This window comes from Malania oleifera, chromosome 2 (genome assembly GCF_029873635.1).
Source record: "Malania oleifera isolate guangnan ecotype guangnan chromosome 2, ASM2987363v1, whole genome shotgun sequence".
NCBI lineage: Eukaryota > Viridiplantae > Streptophyta > Magnoliopsida > Santalales > Ximeniaceae > Malania > Malania oleifera.
The window spans coordinates 123,847,372-123,868,743 of NC_080418.1; the positions used below are offsets into that span (position 1 = coordinate 123,847,372).

The 21,372-nt window shown below is 36.2% G+C and overlaps 1 protein-coding gene across 1 annotated transcript in view; it reads right to left on the reverse strand.

Moving 5' to 3' along the window:
- Positions 1-21,059, reverse strand: part of LOC131149009 (GTPase LSG1-2) — a 38,938-nt gene extending 17,879 nt beyond the window's left edge. The window contains exons 1-4 of the mRNA XM_058099043.1: positions 20,572-21,059; positions 19,581-19,682; positions 19,414-19,500; positions 7,922-8,015 (exon numbers count right to left, since the gene is read on the reverse strand). Coding sequence (XP_057955026.1) covers positions 7,922-8,015; positions 19,414-19,500; positions 19,581-19,682; positions 20,572-20,795 — 507 coding nt within the window. The 5' untranslated portion in view covers positions 20,796-21,059. The remainder of the gene's footprint in view (positions 1-7,921; positions 8,016-19,413; positions 19,501-19,580; positions 19,683-20,571) is intronic.
- Between the last annotated feature and the right edge of the window lie 313 nt (positions 21,060-21,372).

Consider the following 21,372-nt stretch of genomic DNA (forward strand, 5'->3'; position numbering starts at 1 on the left):
AGGAAAAAAAGAAGAAAAAAATCAAAGCACAAAGAAAGGGAAAATACTGACAAAAGCTAACAAAGAAAGCCTTTCCAAACCCTGTCAAAACCCATCACAGTTAATACAACACTAAAACTTAGCTAATTCTGCTGTCCTTTATTCACCTTACTTTTAACACCATCCAAACAGACTTCTACTGGTTCAGACAGCCACTAGCCCATTTTACTCAGTTATGGTCAAACTTATAAGTCCTCTCCATTATCCAGTACTGCAAAAAAAACAAGGGTAGGCAAAATATCATCCTTAATCTGCATGTTCACCAGCTTTTCCTTTCCCATTCCACCATCCTCAAAGATAGGAATGCCCTCATGAGTCATGGCATTCAAGCAGAGATGTTGACACATAAGAAATATCCCCCAATAAATCAGAAGAAGATTCTGATACATACCCAAAATGACCATAAACCTCATCTAAAGTAGGCCAATGTCACAAAGGAATTGGAGGGCAGCTTTTTTGTAATTGTTTATAATGTTTCTTTCGTTTCTTCGGAGGAAATCTTGTTCTCCTATCTATCTACTTCGTTCTCCTGTTAATATATTTTTCCTTATCCAAAGAAAATGACAAGCAAAATGACTATAAACTCACTCTCAACAATAAACAGTTCAATTCACTTACTAACCTTCTTGTCTGAGTCTAACTTCAAAATTATTGATAATTCAATGATATAAAACTGTCATCACTATATCTTTTTAAGTACATACCCGCATATCAAAACCATTTCAAGTATTAGCCCAAGAATTCCCTTTGGAAATCTTAACACCCTGGCTGAAAGCAGTATCAAATTACCCTGGAAACTAATTTGGAAAAAGGCAGCCCCTACTAAGGTTACTTTTTTCACATGGGGAGCAACTCTTGGGAAGATCCTTACCATGGACAATCTTCATAAAAAATGCATCTCTCTTGTCAATAGATAATTTTTATGCCTACAGCAGGCAGAAATGGTTGATGATGTCCTTCTGCACTGTTCATGGACCAAGAATTGTGGAACTTAGCCATTTCCATGGTCAAACAGAAGAGGGTTACTGCAGCTATGGTGGTGGCTGAACTGTGGGCTTGGAAAGGGATCGGAACAAATAAGGAAGGAAGAAAACCTCCCTCCCTCATTCCCCTTGCTATTTGTGTGGAGAGGAAGGAACAAACAACCTTTGAAGGAACTATTTTTTCTGAGCTGGTTGGGAGGGACTCCTTTGTAATCCTTGATTTTCTCGACACTTTTCAGTAAGGGATGTTTCTCTCTCATTGTTTCCTTTGTAATTGGTGGCATCCCCTTGATGCCACTTTTTAATAAATTTTTTCTTTGCTGATAAGAGGAAAAAAAGATCCCCTTTTCCAATTCCTCCTACCTCAGAGTCCAATGAGTATAAACCTCAGAAGATTCTACCTTTCCGTCATTCAGAAATTTGTTCCCACCATCCTAGACCCTATACTTTGCTACCCATCTGTATTTGATCCCTAGATGTCTCGTACACAAAACTGTTCATAAGCTGTCCAATTGTCCTGTGCCTTTCATACATTTGTGAATCCTCCAGCCTCCAGAGAAGGCTCTCTGGATTCCTCATCAGCACATGAAATACTCCTTACCACACTCAGCCCACTGAAAAAGCCTTACAAAATCCATTCAAACAACTATCTCTCGCCTGAGGAGAAGAATCCTCCACCTGTGCAATCTCCTTGTCATAAGAACTCAAATATCCCTCCACTTCCAATCCTTTTCTTACATGGGCCTCTCTACTGGCACCACTCCTAGCTAAATCTGTACCTTCCTGGATAAAAACATAATTCTTAACAAACTCCTTACCAAAACATTGGACCTTACATGGGCCAGTTTCATTGAGCCTCAATACTGGGTCTTTGGACATTGAGCTTGTTCACCTAAAGAACTCGAACTTAGGCCCATAATCCCTTTACTACCCATAAACAGGCCTAAAACGAACACAATCCTCAAGCATCCTGGTCGACCCCTCCCCATCATCATCGATTGCCCAACTACCACCAAAACCCTAGCCACCTCTGTAACACGTACAGTACTCCCCAAGCAAACACTTTTGTCCACCAGAGTTGTGTGAAGAAGCTGCTCCACCTGCATCATACCACCAAACTGTGAGCAAACACTCTCCTGGCTTATCAAAACTGCCACACTCCATGATCGCGCATGCTGCTGTGACTGTACACCTTCGACTCCATTAACAGGGTTGATTGTGATACAAAACTTTTACACAAAATCTCTCCATGGACCAATACTGAAGATCACTTGCCATTCCAGCCAAACACAAACTCCAAAAATTTCCCCATTTTCAAAGGTCTAATTGCTGTCCAATACAAAACCTTCCCCAACTCCAACACTTTCCCAACCTTCTAAAGACCAAAAATAACCCATCAGAAAACCACTTCCCTGCCACTGATGAAATCGTCACACACTGATGTGTACTGGATTACACTAAGAACAAAGCCATAAGTCTCTGCCCCCAATTTTTCCAGGCTCAAATCAAAGGGTTTCCCTTCAATCTCGGCAAAGTGACTGCACTCTCCTCCTGTCATGGCATGTACCAGCCATGACAGCAAAGCTCCCTGACCAAAAGCACAACGGAAGGAAAGAGGAGAAAGAGAGAGAAGGTTTTGGATTAATTCCTCTAGTACTCTTGCATAAAAATCACACAAAGAGTGAAACTACTCTATAGTTTCAGTTCATCCACCTCTCTCATTAAGATTTTTGGTAAAAATAAATACTTTTATGAAAGATAATTCCCTCCAAAGAATAAATGGAAGGAATAGAAGAATTATGTATGGAAGAGTCTCTAAAAACATGAGGGAACAAAGCTGAAAAAGACGCATCAGCCACCCAATGATCCTCCTAGAAAGGATAGCACTAACACTCCCACCCCTATAACGAGTAAGCAAAAAAAACATATGAGAAATTTGAGAGGCTCCCTAGGAGATTAAGGAGTGAGATTTTAAGGTTTGCTGTTACTCAATGTTAAACCCTCTCCTAAAGGCAGTAGTTTTCAGTTTTTTTTCTCCAAAAATTTAGTAATAAAATTTCAGATATAAGTTTCTTGAGCACACAAACCCTAGAGACTCATCTATTTCTGTTCCCTCTTCAGTTTCCTAGCATTCTTTGGCTATTTTTATGTTTGTATTGCTGCTGGAACTGTGCATTCAGCCAAAAGAAAGCAATTTTCACAGCCCAGTGCTACGTAAGAAAGGAATGCTAGAATCTTCAAGAATTGAGTTGTATTTTCTTACCTGTGGAATAGAGTGGCTCTTCTTGCTTTCTTTTTGGGCTTCAGCTTCAAGTTGTTACACGGTGTTTCATTTACTGATGTATATAGTGATTGGGATACAGCTCTTTATAGTTTTCATTTGTACCCTTTTTGTCTGAGGACTACTTGTTCTACAACTTGTTTAATTTTTTCCTTCTCTATTAATGAGTTTATTATTCTATCTACAAAAATTGAAACAAAGAACTGAGATAAACCAGACTCCAAACATAATTACCCTGGAAAAAAAAAAAAGGTGAAACTGTTCAATAAAAAAAGTCTTCTTCATTCTTGCCAGCATCCTTGTAGTTAATTACTGATTTTGAGAAAAATCTAAGAAAATAACTCATAGTATGTATCTTGATAAGATGAAACAACTATAACACATTTCACCTAGGTTTCCCAAGACCTCAAATATTATTGAAGCTAAAATAAACGCTATATATATACTGATATACACAGACACAAATATAGCTTACGATGGTTTTCTCACTCAAATTTTCGCCCTTACGATGGTTTCCCTTTCATCTGTCATCACGTTACTAGTTAGATGAGATGGTGGGGGTTCACTCTACCCAGATCAAAGGGAAGTCCTCTTATCTGAGGTTGGATAAGGTAGGGAAGTTTGGAGCTTTATTTGTTCTTGAGAAGAACCGTAACTCCAATCGGTGGGTACGACTCTCTTCAGGAGCTGCTTCATGGTTTTCTCAAGGTTCGCGGCTCTTGCCAATAGGTCGGGCAAGGGATTCCAAGATTCCAGGTGGGTTATGTTGATTATTGGATGGGGATTCATGTAACTTGGGCAAGAATTTTCATGGATTTAGAACATGGATGGAGGAGTAAGAAGTATTCCATTTTTGTTCCTAAAGGGCTAAAAGGGGAAGGGTGGCCTCAATTTGTGGATGCCTTTGTTGCTTTGAAGATTTCTTGTCGGTCAGGCTCGAATGGAGCAAATAGCAAGAAGATCTATGAAAATTGCTCATGGAGCCTGGTTGTCACTGGAAGCGATGGTGAAGGTCGATGGATTTCTAAAAATATGCAGGTGATGGTTTGTGCTCAATGTGGGAGACGATCCAAGAGGAGTCCATTTAGTTAGCTACTCGAACAATCGATGGCGTAGATGGCAACATTGTCGACTAAGCAGTTGAAATCAAAGGCAACTAGGGTTTATGGCATGTGCAATGGGAAGACAAAGATAGAGGCAGCTAGGGTTTCTTGCGAGGAAGATGGGACGACAAAGCTAGAGTGGGCTGGTCTGGCTTACTGTCAATTAACATTGATTTGGGCTGATTGTTTGAAAATAATAAGAGTCTATTAAACTCTTTGATCAGATTATTGGTTAAGGAGGCCCAAAAGTTGTCTTTTGATTTTAAAATGGGCCTGGGTAGTGGGGAAGCTTCTACAGAAGCGTAGATGGGCCACTTAACTACGAAGGCCCAAGAGTCTCAATAGCCCCCTGAACATAAGGGAGCCTCTTCACCCACGACTTGGGAGGATACGAGGGTTCACCGTCCTTCAAAGGAGTAACAAGTTGAACAGCCTCCATCTTCAAACAAAGAACAAGGTGATCCAATATTGTGCTATTCTTCAAATAACATCTTTGATGGTCGCAATGAGGGATGCTCCACAGAAGTAAAGTGCAAGTGCCGGAAGGAGGAAGGCCTGATAGGTATGGTGCTTCTCCTCACCTAGAGGAAAATGACATTACGAGGAGCTCTATGAATGCAAGGGGGAGTTTAGTTCCATGAACTTTAGTTCTTGTGATTTTGAAAACCAGGATTTCGTTTTTGGCTCAGTGGGAAATCAAGTTGGAAAGGGAGTCTATTCAGATAATTCGAGGAGTGGTAAGGTGAACGTTTGTCGTACGAGAATGCAAATGGGTTTTGAAGGGAGGAAACTTAATGAAGATAAGCAAGAACTATCTAAACAGAAAACACATAAAACTATAAAGAGAGATTCCAAAGGTGTATTAAGTATAGTGGAAGAGCTAATCGATATGAGAGAGCAATATTGAGTAAGGAAAGTAAGTGATGAGAAGATGTTTCGGATGAGGACAACATAGGGAGTAGTGATTTTGAATGCGAAAAGGTCTATTATTGGACCATATTAAGGAACAATGTGGAAATTCCTCCAATTCTTCTATTGATCGCCTCGGTAATTTATCTTATGTGCCACCTCCTCCTTTAGAAGGTTTAGAAGGTATTAATATGTTTGAAGATGAGGTCCCCAAAGATTATAAAAAGGTATAAATTCAGCCTACTGCCATTCAAGACTTAAATTCCTAAGGACATTGAAACTCAAAGGTTGTTGGATGACTTAGGCCTCAGGTTATCTAATCAAGGAGGTAAAGAAGTCATGCTTGATGATGGCAAATCCAAGGTGAAGAAGGGTTAGAGGTAATTTGAAGTGTTCAGTGAACTATGATGGGAAGGGTTTAAAGAGGGGATTTCTTGGCTGATCATAGCATTTTTTACTTTTTATTTTTGTTCTACTTTTTTTTTTCCTTTTTTAGTTTTTTCTTTTTTTTTGAGAATTTAGTATCCTCACTTTGATTGTACATTCTCTACCTTAATACATCATATTTTATCATCAAATAAATAAATAAATAAACGCTGAAGAACGAGGATGGTAAGGCATGATGTAAAGCATATTTATCTCTATAAAAGTTCACTATTCCTAAAAATGTGATGGAATATAGCAAAAAAGTAATAAAAATTGTATAAAGATGTAGTAGCATAGAAAGAAGTCAATCATGCAAAAGTTTGTGTTATTCCATCCAACATGGAATATGATAGAAATAGACTTTCCCATGGTAAAGTTTGGGAATAGTCCTTCCTTGTGAATTCCTTTTATGGGTTAATAATTTTTTATTTTTTTGTTTGCATTGCTATTTTTTTTAACAGCAAAAGAAGAATATTATTAATAGATTAAGAATTTACAACCAGGAGAATAAAACATCTCCTTAGCAAAGGCTCGAAAAATCCAACCAAAAACATGGAAAAATCAAACTAAAAAGAAGAAATAAAACCAGCTAACAAGCAAGCAACTACCACCAGTCACACTGAATACCTAAAAAGCTCACCTCTCCTCCCCCCCCCCCCCTTTTAAAATTCCCATGAACAACATACCAAAGAGAAGCCAAATAATGTATCTTCTCCGAAACCAGCAAATATGACGACTTCCATGAAAAAATGAAAGCATTGCACTCCATCCACAACCACCAAAATATTGCAAAGAAAGTAAATTTCCAGAGTGCTGCCCTTTCCTTTTTGCTGCCAAAACCAACAAAAGAAACTGCCAAGAAATCCTCCACCATCTTTGAAAACTCACTCAACATTCAAGCAGAATATATCAAATTCCAGTTGCGCTTGAAAGAATTACCACCAATAACTTGTTGCAAACCAGGAGACGTTTGAAGGCTCTCTCTCCAGATGTTTGTGTACTTTGTTTTAACAGTTTAGAATCTGCATGACATCTTTTATACATTGTGATTATGCTTGGAGGGGACTTTAGCCTTCCAAATGGATTTATAGAGTGGAAAAGAAAAATTAGATCTAGTCAAGAATTCACAAAAAGATTTGCAAGAATAAGCCCCCAAAAAATCCAAAGACCAAGACCGAGGCGATCCTCTTCAAAAGAAAACCAACATTCAACAAGAATAGCAAAGAAGATAACTCTACCAACTCTCTATCATTCAACGACATTCAAAAGTGAAAATCCCAGAAGGTAATGGACAACAAAAGAAGAATTGGAATCATCCTACCTTGTGCTCAAGCGAAAGAGACAAGGAAAAGAGGTGGACAAAACTACATTCCCCAACCAAAGATATCTCCAAGAGCGATTATTACAACCCCTACCCAACAGAAATTTAGTATGGGGAATGAAAAGGGGTTAAATCTAAGAGATAGCTTTCCACACTCTCCAAAGAACATCTAAATCCCAAATTAGTATCCCACCCACTCTCGTCTAATCCGTACTTTTTTTTTTTTTTTTTTTTTTTAACAACTCTGTACCACAGGTAAGAATTCTCTAGTGGAAACGCCAAAGCCATTTAACCAAGAGAGCTATGTTTTTAGACACCAAATTTCCAAGACCCAAACCACCCTCCCATTTAGACCTGCAAACCAGTTCACATCTTACCCAAATGATCCCTAAAGCCTCCTACCCCCAACCACAAGAAATCCCTCATTATATTCTTAATCTTACTAGCAACTCCCACAGGAATCTTAAAAATAAAGAGAAAAGGATAAATTTTCAAGGAATGCACGGTACTCAGAATGATTGGAAATCGAAAACCATTTCATATTTATCCTGTTCAAAGTTTAAAACTTCATTTGAATTGTATTACAAGGTAAAAACCTTTTTCAGGCACCCAGCTAAGTATGCCCCCCTGTGTTTAGCTCAGCCGTGCATATATGGATGAGAATTAGCTAATTGAAAAGCATTCTATCATGTCCCTTTCTACTTTGCTCATTAAGGAAAAATCAATATGATACGAATTAATCTTTTTCCAGTTACCCATTTAGCTGCATAATAATAAAATAAATAGCAACAAGAAACACATTTGAAGATGCAAACTGGAATAAAGTATACTACATTATTGAAAAAAAACAACACCTTACCAGATCGCTACGTTCAACCACACGCCAAAGCTGTCTCCAGATATCCAAGTTCTTTTCAAAAGGGGTAAGAACAAGCGTCTCATTCTCCTCAAGTCTGATGCAAAACAGTAGCTGAAGCAAATAAATAGCCATAACCATATGAAGTATAAAACAAAGAAAAAACAACTGAAGAGACTTGCTCTAATAGATAATAACTCAATGTAGTTTTAAAAACAAAAAATTTATTTGGAAGAAAATAATGATGGCAACCACAATATAGTTTTTAAAAGCTCATTCAAAAATTTAAAAATAAATATTGATATGGTTTAACCATAGTCATAGAATAATTTTTTGGGCAACATCAGAAAGAACTACTCAAAAGCTCAGGGATAAAATAATTTTAGGATACAAAAAACAACAGAACTTTCTATTTAAGGGGCTAAACTTTATTGTTTTCCATTTTAGTCTAAATTCCTAGTTATTACAATCAAGGGACTTGGAATAAGTTGTTTGGACTTTTGGGCAGAATTGAGTTGGTCCTTCCGCAGATTTTTGGGCTGCTAATTTGACAGGTTTCGGGAAGGGGAAAGAGAGGAAAGTTTTGTGGAGGAGTGTAGGTTCTTGCCATTATTTGGTATTTGGTTGGAGATAAATACCAGAATTCTTAATGGTTTTTTTACATTGGATAATTTGGGATAGAAGAATGAGATTTTTTTCTCACATCACTGTGGCGTTCTGCAAATGGTATTTTTAGGGGTGTTTCTCTTGACAGCTAGCAGAGAGGATGGATTGTGATTGCTGCACTAGAGCTCTTTAAAGTTTTAATTCCTTCATTTTTGGGCCTGTATTTGAGTTGTCAGAGTATGGCTTTTGTTCTCCAAGACATTTTCACTTTCTGTTCTTTTGGTGTAATTATTCCTTCAAATTTTCCTAATAAATTTCTTTTGTTTATCAAAAAAAAAAAAAGGAATTTCCATCTAAACTAAATTATTAGAAATATTTTAAATGCCAAAATAGTGAAATAAATAAATACTTTCAATGAATTACACTAAAAAGGGTTGGTCCATTCTCTATTTAAGGACTAGCTTTAATCATTTTGCTAGTATGGCAAGAAAATTATTTTTTTTTTAAAAGTTCATTTAAAAGATTAATTCATCCTAATTGATTACTTGCTAAACCTAGCTAACTCTAAATAGTTTAAATAAACAACTCACATACTTGGAAAAGTAAAAAAGCACTTATCAATCTTTAAAGTGGAAAACCCAATCCTGCAAAGTGAAATCCCAAGTGTGTTCAGTCTCAATCTCTACACAATCATGACAGAGGCAGAAAACTATCATAACAAAATTTTTTAAATAATTTCATGCATTACCAAATAAAATCCATGGAACCACAAAATTGCAATTTTGTGTTAAGTGGTTTTCTTCCCCAAATTCTGCAAGTGATTACATCTTTCACTGACTTGAGCCTATGATTTTGGAGAATTAGTTGGGATTTTCTGGGAATGGATCTAAGTTTATATTGATAAGGTTTTCATCTTGGTGTCTGATAGTGGAATTGTCATGTTTGAGCCATAATAAGGACATTAATATGTATTGTTATTTGACCTACAAGATGGCAGTAATGCTGCTAAGTTATACCCGTGCTTTGACAATGCTTATTTTGAATAGTTCGTTGAGATATAATTTAAGATTTTGCTAGGTTAGTTGCGGGTTTCAACTTGGGACGTTTGATTAGCTGTTTGTAGTGCTCTATGGTGTGGTTGGAAAAAGATAGGGTGACATTGGCCACAATAATGGTGGGTTTTCCATTTTTACTATTCATAATTAGGTCTTTTTCTTATGAGAAAGGGCCACACTTCAGCGGAACTCTTTATAAAAAGTAAGATAGGTCACTTAATTAGGATTATTCAGAATTACTTAGGACTTACAGTTAATTAACTAGGATTAATTGAATTTTTAAGTGAGAATGGATTTTTTATTTTCTTGCCATGTCAACAAAATGGACCAAAGTCCTATCCCTAAAAGTAGAAAATGGACCAAAGTTTAGTCCCTTATAGTGCAATTTATTCAAAAAATGGATGAGTGATTCAAAGGAGATTCAAATCAATAAAGGAAGTGATTCTGGGGATAAATGTTGCAAGGGTGGAGATTCAAAAGAGAATTAAAAATTGGGATCATGTACCCGATGAGTAGAGTAAGTGTGACAGTTTTTGAGTGTGATGATGGTTTGTTATTGGATGACATTTCTGCTCAGTATAGTAGTGGTTCAGACACCTCTTCACACTGGATGATCTTTCCTGTGTACAAGACTCCAACAGTTAACCTAGAACGGTACCTATTTTTAAGGATAAAGGGTGCATTGTTTCAGTAGCTGTGGTTTATGGGACTCGATTGAACTGAATAGCACTAGACTGCTTATGATAGTTATCCTATTCTATGTTTGGTCTATAAAGGAAAGGCTAATCATTTAAAAGATCAAAATAACATTAATAAATACAACAATATAACCAAAAAATAAAAAAATAAAGACAGTCTAGTCTTTTATTGTTTAGCCACTCCTAGCCCATTGGGAGTGACCATCCGATCCCTCCCTTTCGGCCAGTCCTATCCCACAGCTTTTTACACCAAACATCAGCCAACGGTGCCTAGCCTAGCGTAGCATCACCAAGCCACTAAAACAATTGCACCCAAAGAGAACAATTTAGATACAAATTATGTTAAGGGCAGAGAGGGAGCAAGAGAAATTGGATGGCATTTTACCAATAGATATACCTGCAAAGAATGATGAAGTTAATGAGGGTAATGAAGTTCAACACCTTTTGGCTATGATGGCTTTGTGATTGACTAAATCTAGAGCATAGGAACATCGGTTCGATATATGAAAACTAAGAAGAAAATGTGTCAATTTAGAAAGCTTGAAAAAATGCTCTATCCATAATGATGGGAATGATTTGAACAAATAAGTTGACTTTGTTTTCTTTATTTTATTTTCCTTCTGTTTCTTCTTTAATCTTTGTTATCAGTAAAGTGAGAAATTCATTAAAAAGGCTCCAAGGGGGTGTGGTCCACAGATTCAGCATAATCTTTGCATAAAAATCATTTATTAACCAAAGTTATACCCTTTCTCTTGATTTTATTAAAAAATAGAATATTCCCCTAATTTGCCTTCCAAGCCAAAAAAAATGGAGAAGCAACTTTGGGGTGCTGCAGTTCTACAAATAGCCTTCCAGGGGGAAGCTAATCCAGGACTCAGCAGGCTTGTCTAGCCCTTCTCATAGATGGAACTAACTGTAAAGGAGCCACTTTGTTAAGGTTCCACATACACGCATTCAGGTTTGTCCAGTGAGGGTCATTACTGTATAAACAGCCATAGAAATTAGCAATCGAGTCAAGCTTCTAGTCGCCAGCATTGCTCACAAAAGGGATGTTGCAAGCTGTTCCATTATCAGAGTGATCAGCATGACTACTCATGAAATCGTCTTTATTGCAAGGTAAATTGAAAATGGAAGGAAACTTGATACTAAGCAGGGAGGAGCCACAACAGATGTCGTGCCAAAATAAGATGCCATCACCATTTCCAACATTGAATTAGATGAAAGTGAAGAAATCCTCCCAACCTTTTCTGATCCATTTCCTTTTGGGATGGGCATTGATAGCACTAACCAGGAGCAATCTACAAAAGCAATGTGCAATCCAAGCTGCATAATCCAAAACTTAGATTCTAGAATACTGAAAATTACTTCTCTCTTCCCTTATTTTAGCTCTCAGGCAACACTAAACCTAAGAAGTTGGATCCTACTGCCAATCTGGGTAAATTCTAAAAAGTTCTCCTTGACTACTGGAAAAATGAAGGGCCCTGCAATACAAACTAGCAAAGCAAACCTCGCTATGTTGATGAAGCAATGGGATTGAAGCGCAAGTAGAATCCTGCAAAAGTATGGGTTAGATTTCTACCGATGGATTATGGATTGTATAGATGTAGATCTCGATGATTGTGAATGGGTGAAGTCATAGATATTAACACAGAGATCACTTGGCAGCCCAATGAGAATAGCCAGTGCAACACCTCTGGCCACTTAAGCTCTAATGTCCAAACAAATCTATCCAGTGTGGCTTCCTAAAAGCCAACAGAATCCTACCTTATCAGATCACAAATTGGATAGGTATCCACTAGGTAAAGAAAGGCTCCTACAAATTATGGGCATGGAAAAGAAAGAGTAAAACAGGGAAATATCAGGACCTCAGTGATTCTCATAGAATGGTTGCAACTTGCAATATCTTGGCTCTGAATGTGCTTGAGATTATAGAAAATGCCTCAGCCATTTTTAGAAAGGAGATTTCTGGGAATCTTGGGGAAAATATTCAATACTCTTAAGGTAAAGAAAATGAATTCAATTGTTGAATCTGGGGGCTTCAGATGAGCAAAAAGTTTGATCCTTGTATAATATTGAAAAAGCTAAAGCACCATTGGCTACAAGCCTTCTAAATCATGCTTTAAAGCAAATAATTCCTCAATGGCCTCCTTTCCAAACAAAACTCCTGGGGGCATAAGCTAATTGAGGCTTGCAAGTAGTTTGTCAAATTGTCGTTAATTTGTTTGGGTCCACCCAATTCAGCCTTTTTTTTGTTTTTTTGTTGCTTTTATGGACTTGTATTTGTCTTTTGTTTATTGCATTTGCACTCTGGTTGTCAGGGATTTGTTGTGTCGTCTTGTTTAGTGGTAAGGCTCTCCTCTGAGGTTGTGAGAAGGACGCTTTCTATAGGCTTGAGCTTGTATTTGCTTTCTTTTTCCTTTCTCTTGGGTTACAAGATGGTGTGACCTAGTGGTTTTTTCGACCTTTACTGTTTTTAGCTTTCCTCCTTCCATTTTGTCCAAAATTAATAACTCTTAACACGTCTAACCCTTCCCCCTCCTGCCAACCTAAAAATGAAAAAACAAAATGAAGAACAAATAAACCAAACAAATAGTTATAGGACAAAAAGGTAAAGCAACCACCAAAAGGGACCTATTGCAAATTGGAAATATGAAGTTCTATATTCTGCATGATAATCCAAATCAAATATTTTTCTACAAGAGAACTGCGAAGTTGGGTTTGTGTACGTCTTCGATATTTTTATTTATTGTTTTTTGCCTTCTTGTCTGCTGGTGGGGGGCATTATGCATTTAAAGTTGACTTCGCTAAACTCTCTAGGTGACAAAAATGGAAAAATCAAAAGTGTAAAAATGGCTGATAATTCTGGTTCTACATAGGAACAGGCCAGTGTCATGAAGGCTAACAGAGGAGATGGTGATTTGAGTAGGAAATATGATGTTTCAGGCTCTAAGTCAGATAAATATATGGGTCTCAAGGTTTATGCTCATTGGAAGGCTGCTCTGATGGGTGCAGAAACGAGGGAGATATAAAAAGAAAAGGAAGAGCACTCTGATGAGACTGTGCCAAAGATTTCGAAGAGAATTTAAAAGGAGAGTTAAGTATTGTGGAAGATATTTTTGCTAAGAAGATGGGCAATTCTTGTGATGGGCCTAGCAAAGCAAAGGAGGAAATGAAATGGGGGGATCTATCAGATAATAATAGTGATGATCTTTTTGAGGCTGATTGTGATGGGGATTTGCTGTTGGATGAGTTTAGGGGAAAATGTGGATATATTTTTAAATCCTGGGTCGTTCTAGGGGACTTTTCATATATTCATCCATCCCTGTTGGAAGGACTGGAGGAGTATTCTATTTCTATTTTTGAAGATGATGGTTTGGTAACTTTGGTTAATAAATTGCAGTGCAAGCACGAAATTTTACCTACACCAGTGGAGGGGATTCCACAGAAGGATTTAGAAGCTCAAGACCTTATGGAAAAATTGGATTTGAAGATCTGTGATCCTGGACGAAATGAAGTGTGATTTGACGGGGGCAATAACAAAGTTAAGAAGGGTCAAAGGTAGTTAATTAACATGAAACAACAACAACAAAAAGCCTTAAGTCCCACTAGGTGGGGTTGACTACATGAATCTTTTCCGCCAATTCAACTGATCGAGAGCTCCTCTGCTAGCTTAAGAGCTATTAAATCCTTCCTCACTACCTTATTCTAGGTTATTTTAGTTCTACCCCTATCCCTTTTAATTCAGAAACAATAACTAACTCACCCCTTCTCACATGTGTGCTACTAGGCCTGCGTTTCTAATGCTCTAACTATCTAAGCTGCCCCCTCCCTTATCTTGTCTACAACTGGTGCTATGCCTAGTTTATAGCATATATGTCCATTCCTTAATTTACATTTTAATGTTATACCACTCATCCACCTTGACATTCACATTTCGGCAACTTTAACCTTTTTTTACATGTTGTTTCTTAGTTGTAGAACATTCTCATCCATAAAGCATAGCTGGCTTTATAATCATCTTATAAAACTTACCTTTTAAATTTAAGGGTATTCTATGATCAGACAAGGCGCCTAACGCACTCCTCCATTTTACCTAACTTGCTTTAACTCTGTATTATATCCTCTTCAATTTCCACTATCGCTTCCATAATAGATCCAAGATATCGAAATCTACTAGTGCTATTAATTTCTTAATTATCAAGTTTAATCTTTATTTTTTATAAGTAATAAGTTTATTGATATCAAAAATGAACACCAAGTACACAAGGAGTGTACATGGGGTAAACAAATCAAAAACAAAAATTACAAGAATCTAGTAAATCAAAAACAAATCAAGTTTAATCTTCTCTCCAAAACTCCTCCTTACGCTATTGAAATTATATTTCATATATTTTGTCTTATTTCTACTTCTCCTAAGACTTTTAGACTCTAAAGCAATTCTCCAAAGTTCTAACTTAGATTCTACTCCACTCCTAATTTGCAAACAACATACACAAAGGGATCTCGTTTTGGATATTCCTAATGAGTTAATTAATCACTAAAGCAAAAAGATATGGATTCAAAGTAGAATCTTGATGTACACCTATTGTAATTAGAAATTCTCTAAATCCCCCTCCTACAATCCTAATGCTAGTAGTTCATCTATCATACATATCCTTAATGACCATTGTATATCTATTGCATACCCCATTCTTTTATAAAGCCCACCAAAGAACTTCCCTAGGTACTCTATCATAGGCCTTCTCAAGGTAAATAAAAACCATATGTAAGTCCCTCTTCTTTTCCATAAACTTCCATTAATCTTCTTAAAAGATAAATAGCTTCTGTTGTCAATCTCCCAAATATTAAACCAAATTGATTCTCTGAAACCCTCATTTCTAATCTTATTCTTTGTTCAATCACCCTTGCCATAGGTTCATCCTATACTCATATTCTTAATTCCGCAATAGCTATTACACACTTGAATATCTCATTTGTTTTTGTATGAAGGAATTCACATGCTTTTCATTCATTCATCCGGCATTTTCTTGATTTTTATAATAGTGTTGAATAGATTACTTCCTTTATCCGCTAAAAATTTCCAAACTTCAATTGGTATGTTATCTAGTCTTATAGATTTCTCTCTTTTCATCCATTTTAAAGTCATATTAACTTCAAGGGCTCTAATTTTGCAAATAAATCTCCTATTTTTAGTCTTTTCCTTATTTGTCACTTTCAAGCTCAAGCTTTCAATTTGGTCTTTTGTGAACAACTTATTAAAGTATCTCCACCACCTCTCTTTTATGTCTTCTTCTTTGATTAAGACATCATCTTTCTCGACCTTTACTCATTTTACACTACCTAGATCTTTGCATTTTCTTTAGCTCTGGCAAGTTTATAAATGTCACTTTCTCCCTCTTTCGTATCTAGTATAGTACATAATATATCATAAGCTCTACATTTAGCTTCAAGTTACTAACTTGAAGTGTTCAGTTAATTACGACATAAAAGGATTGAAGAGGAGATTTCTCAACTCTGTGTGTGTGTGTGTTTGGGGAGGAGGATTCTCATTCTCATTCTCATATACCTTCTTTTTCTATCCAAAAAAAAAACAGAATTTCAATCTCTACAAGCTAACACATATTGCATTTTTGCCTTTCTTTTTTATTTTATTTTTAATCTCATTTTTTTCTTGAGGAATTATGTTTGCTTTCAATTTCCAATTGTTTTTTCTCCTCTCTTAACAAATTTCTTTTGTTATTAGAGGGGGAGAGAGCAATAAATAAAGTAGAGCACTTGGTTATTTTAGAAAGGATAACATGTCACATAACAACAATATATATTAAAAATTCTGCTTCATAAATTCATAAACACACTGGAATATCTTCTAACGAAAAAATAGACACTCAAATACATAATGCATTGATACAAATATTCATAAGAAAATATCCATTCCATATTTTCTATTGCGTCTATTAAATTCATAGTCTAGGCCTAACGTTTAAAGAAAAAAAATAAACACACTCATCTATACTATAAGACCATCCATGCTTAAGAATCCTCCAAACCCCAAATCCTAATTTCTCATAATTTTGAATTTTTTAAATTTAAAACTAATTTTTGATTGGTTGAATTCTTCTTTCCTGGATTGTTATTGGAGCATTTTAATTTGTGCAATTTAATCCATAAAAAATACCTTTATATTTAGACTCTTAAATTTGTGTTGACTTTCACATAAATCTCCCCCTCACACTCTTCCTCTCTTTTTCATTGCCATAAATCTCTCTCAATCAAACCTCTATCTCCCTCTCTCCAATCTCTGCCTCTTTCTCTCTCTTACTCGAAATCACTAATAGATTTTGTAAAATTTGCTCCCAATTCATCTACCTTCCAAAATAATTCCCCATGAGATTTTGTAAAATTTGCTCTCAATTCATTTACTTTCCAAAATAATTTCATGAACTCAAATATAAATTCAACTCCATTGGTGTAGAGCTCATCACAATTTCATTGTTTGGGACTCCCACCAATTCTTAACCAGTGACAACTGCATAGCAAAGCCTTGCCCACTTGCTTTCAGAAGCATTCATCTCATTTACTCAATCCAATTTTTTTAGGAAATCCTCAACTTCAATTGATCCAATCCATTGAAGACGTTCAAGAAAATCCATATATCAATCAAAATGTGATTCACTATTTCATGTACTGAATCTTTTTTTTTTTTTTTAGACAGTTTTGAAACTTGCGATTGCATGTGAAAAAAATTGGATTCTGATTTTTGTTTTACCTGTTTTGGAAACTTAATTTTAAGTCATCTTTGAAGCCAATGAGAATATGAATATGTCAAATGTAAATTCCATGTTGATTGTTTCCAAGTCAAATTGCATCATTATCTCGTTCAACATGCCAAGGAACCTAAGTCTCCATAATACACAAATGACCATTAAACTTCTTCTAAAAATTTTGGACGTCATCACATCAAAATTGACTTGTTTCTCCTCAAAACATTTACTCATTTCAACAACCACATGCACCCCTATTCAACAAGAATAGACCTTATTAGCACCAAGCTTCACAAACCTCTCCCCATCAGTAATATTTGTTTTCCCTTGCACCACAATATTCCCATTGTACCTTTTTTATAGAAAAATAAATTCATAAATCATTGTACCAAATTTTAAACCCTAACTTTTCAGTTTTTTAAATTTTCCATCCCCCCCCCCCCCACTTTGTTTCTTGATGGCAAAAATGTTAATTTTTTCTCCTAATCATCATACCATCTCGATGCTTTAACAAGTAAACATCCACATCTTCCAAGTTGCCCCACCAACCAAGTTGCTAACCTAACCTAGTCTCACGAACTAGCTTCTTCACCTGCCCAAGTTCATAATGGCTTGAACTTGGAACCCTAGCATATTCAACCTAGTGCAAGACACGCTTCAGGACAATGAATTAGTGCACCATTGCCCCCTTTTCGGCTGCAGAGGACACCCCAATTAATAACCAGTTAGGATCCATATCATACAGACTTTACAAGCAAATTTTATGCTCAGCATCTCCAACCTTACACAGCCTGCCTCCTTTTACGGGGCTTGGAACTAGCTATGTGTGAACAGGTTTAACACACTAAGTGCATGTTGAATTGATTTACAACAGCAAAGGTTGTCTAAATCATGCAAAGGTTTGGAAATTTGTTTAGAATTTGTTTATTTTAAGTTTTTTATTCTTTTTTAACTTAATACATTGCATTTACAAATTAACCTTTACTATTATGTGCAACCTACAGCTGACGATCTAAATACCCGCACTGGAAGGTAATCTTTAATGTTGGTTTCCTTTTATTGTAATATTGTCTTAACTCTTATCAGTATAATAAATGTTTTGTGTCACTTAGTAGAAGCTAGCAAGGCAATGTATACATAAATGAAAAAAGTGGTAGAACTTGTATACATAGTTGACAATCCCTTCTTCTTTGAAAGGTTAATTCTATTGATCTTTTGACATACTAAGTTTACAAGAATTGTATCAAAACATGGAAACAATCCAAAGGACTTATGCACATCGCAGGCATGAGAAATGCCGACTAATGCATGAGAAAAGGCTGCAGATAGTCTGTACAGCAAGGGCATGTGTTTAGGTTGCCTAAGTTAAAACTTTTTATTTTTAATTCTTTATCACTTGGATTAGTACCATGACAGATTTCTAACAAGAATTCCCCAAATCCCACCAGTCAAAAGTGATCCATGTTCCAGGTAACATAAAACATTTTCACCTTCAAGTCAAACAGTATAAAGGTGCAACACCTATGAGTCAGGTTAAACCTTCTGACTTCAAGCAGAATATTCTGCCCCAACCAGCTTTTTGGGACAATAAAACAAAACAGGAAAGACAACACCCCATCCCCAAAAGAGGGAAAGAAGAAAGAAAAAGTATGTTAGCCTGTGTGAATGCAACACCTAGACACCTTTCTCCCAATTTAAGAAAACAGAAAACATGATAAGAACCAATTATTTGTGCCAAAAAAAGAAGCTTTGTCTTAAGATGTGTGCGGTTTGGTTTTACGGTGATGAGATGAAATTTTTTTTCCCTTTTGAGCTGTTCTTTCTCTTGGAGCATCTAAAACAAGATTTTTGGTGTTTGGGCACCAGTGCATTTTGCTTTGCAAGATCTTCTCCTTCAAAAAACAAAATCCTTTGGTTGTGGTAAGAAAGGAAGATTATTTAGAGATGCGCTACTTTTGTTGTGGTATGATGTATTTGGTTGGAATGCAACTCTAATCGTTAATGGTTGAGCAGTATCTCATGATTTGGTCCAGAGTAGGCTACTTTTTTTGGCTCAACTTTTGGTTCTGCTTTTGTCATGTATCGAGCAATGTCATTGGTTGAGATGCAAATATATGGGACAGTTTATCAAATTAGTAATTGTTCCTTGCTTTCTCTTCTTCCTTCATTCGATGTAGAGGTATAACTTGTATTCTTGTACTTCCTCTCTTTCCTAATGAATTTTCTTCATCCATAAAGAAATGCATTTTATCTTTTACTTTCTCATGTAGAAGTTGTGAGTTGAGCATGCTGATACAAATATGTGTGAATGCTTGTTTTGAATGCATTCATGCCTAGTAAGCAGACATTACATGATCTTTTGTCAAGAAGCTAACCTTGCAAGACTTCGACGCCAAATCAGAAAGGCTTGCCGTTCATTGACATCAAGCTCTTCCACAGACATTTCTACACTCCATGGTGGCCTGTAGAACAGCAGAAAATCGGAGACACAATAAACAATAATAATAATTGGTTTAGTTTATTTCAAAGAGGAAGTACATGCCTGCGTGGAACACGAAGGCTGCTAGCATGCAATGCCTCCTCTTTCTTTTGCTGCTCTCTCCTTTCTTCAGGTGTCAAGTCACTAGTACTAGAGCTTGTATCCCTACTCAGATATCATAAGGAAATAGCATCAGAGCGAAGGCCAAACATGACACACAACGGCTAACAGTGAAAATACAGTGGAACATGCAAATCCTAAAAACATGAGGTAAGTTTATGTCTTCTTTAATGAATCTTTTTCTTATAACAAGATCTCATATCTTTTTACAAACATGCTGCTTTACTAGTCATGCTATAATGTTTGTGATGCTAATAATCTACTCATTTAAGACAACATGACTTCTTAACTTCTAAGATTAAAGAGACATGTGCAGTAAAAAAGAATTTAAAATATTTATTGAAAAAAAAAAAGTAGAATTCTGCAATCTACAAATTGGAATTAACTCATAAATATAGAAGCTCTATTTATGTTTTGTGCTTCAAATACAGAGCTTCAATACTGAAGTACCGTGTCATTGTAATGTTTGGTAATAAATTGTGGGAGCAAGTATCTTCAATTCATCATCAATACAAGACCTGGAAATTCTCATTCATGAAAACTTATTTTGAATTTTAATTGATAAGAAGAAAACATTGAAAAAAAAATATTAAATTCCCAAGGATTATATTAGAAAATCTCAAGAAATTGACACTAGTCTATGTACAACACTAGCAATATTATTTATCTCAATGCAAAGAGGCAGAAAAAAATAAAATAAACAATAAACATAAAACAACACGATGTCATAAAGCTCTCAACTGAGGACCATAGCCTTCATTTCAGTATATCTCAAACAGCTTCTAACTCTCAAACACTATTGAAGAAGAGAAAAACAAGTGCAAAAAAATTGCGAAATGACTTCTCAATTTCGATTGAGCAAAAAAATAATGAATTCGCGAGATTTCAGCTACTGAAAACGAAAAAAAAATCAAAGCGGGGAGTCGGGACGTACAAATTGATGAGGACATTGGGAGTGGGGTGATCGAAAGAGAAGAGCCGTTCGGCTTCCTCGGCCTGCTGAATGACGGCGTCGATGTCGCTGACGTCGGTGACGGATTCGAGGACCTTCTTCTGCTGGTTTCTGTATGAAAAGTTCTTGTCCTTGGACTGCTGGATCATCTGGTTGTGGTGCCTCACCAGTGCCCTTCCTAGCTCCGCCTTCTCGTTCTTCCCCATCTTCCACCGACTTCAACCAATCCCAATACCCTTCCAAACGCTCTCCCTCTGTGATTTGAGGGTTTGATTTATAGGGTAGAGCTCAGAAATTCAGGATATTTCCACCAAACCCAGTACCGCATACCCAACGCTCTCTGGGTTTAGAGCTCTGCTGTTTATCTTCTTCAATGGCGGTGGAGCAGGGATTTGTTCACAACTTTGTGATTACAGAGGAACGGGAGGAGCGAGGCGACTCGCTGAGTTTTTCGTGACTAGGACAGGCCTAATAATACCTAGGTTGTTATTAATTTTTTATATAAAAAAATAAATTTATTTTAAATCATTAACATTAATTTTAAAAGGATAATATATTTATCTTTTAAAAATTTTTATTTTTATAATATAGTTGACAATTACATAAATGTTGTAAATGAAATAAAGAAAGAATTATAGGAAAATTAAAGTAAAGAAATTTGAAACTATAAAAATTCAGCAGTCTAGTTCTTTAGGAACTAGATATTGTTAATCAACTTTTTATCTCTATTTTGGTTGTAAAACATGTCCTTATATAGGGAAATATTATATTGGCATCCCAAAA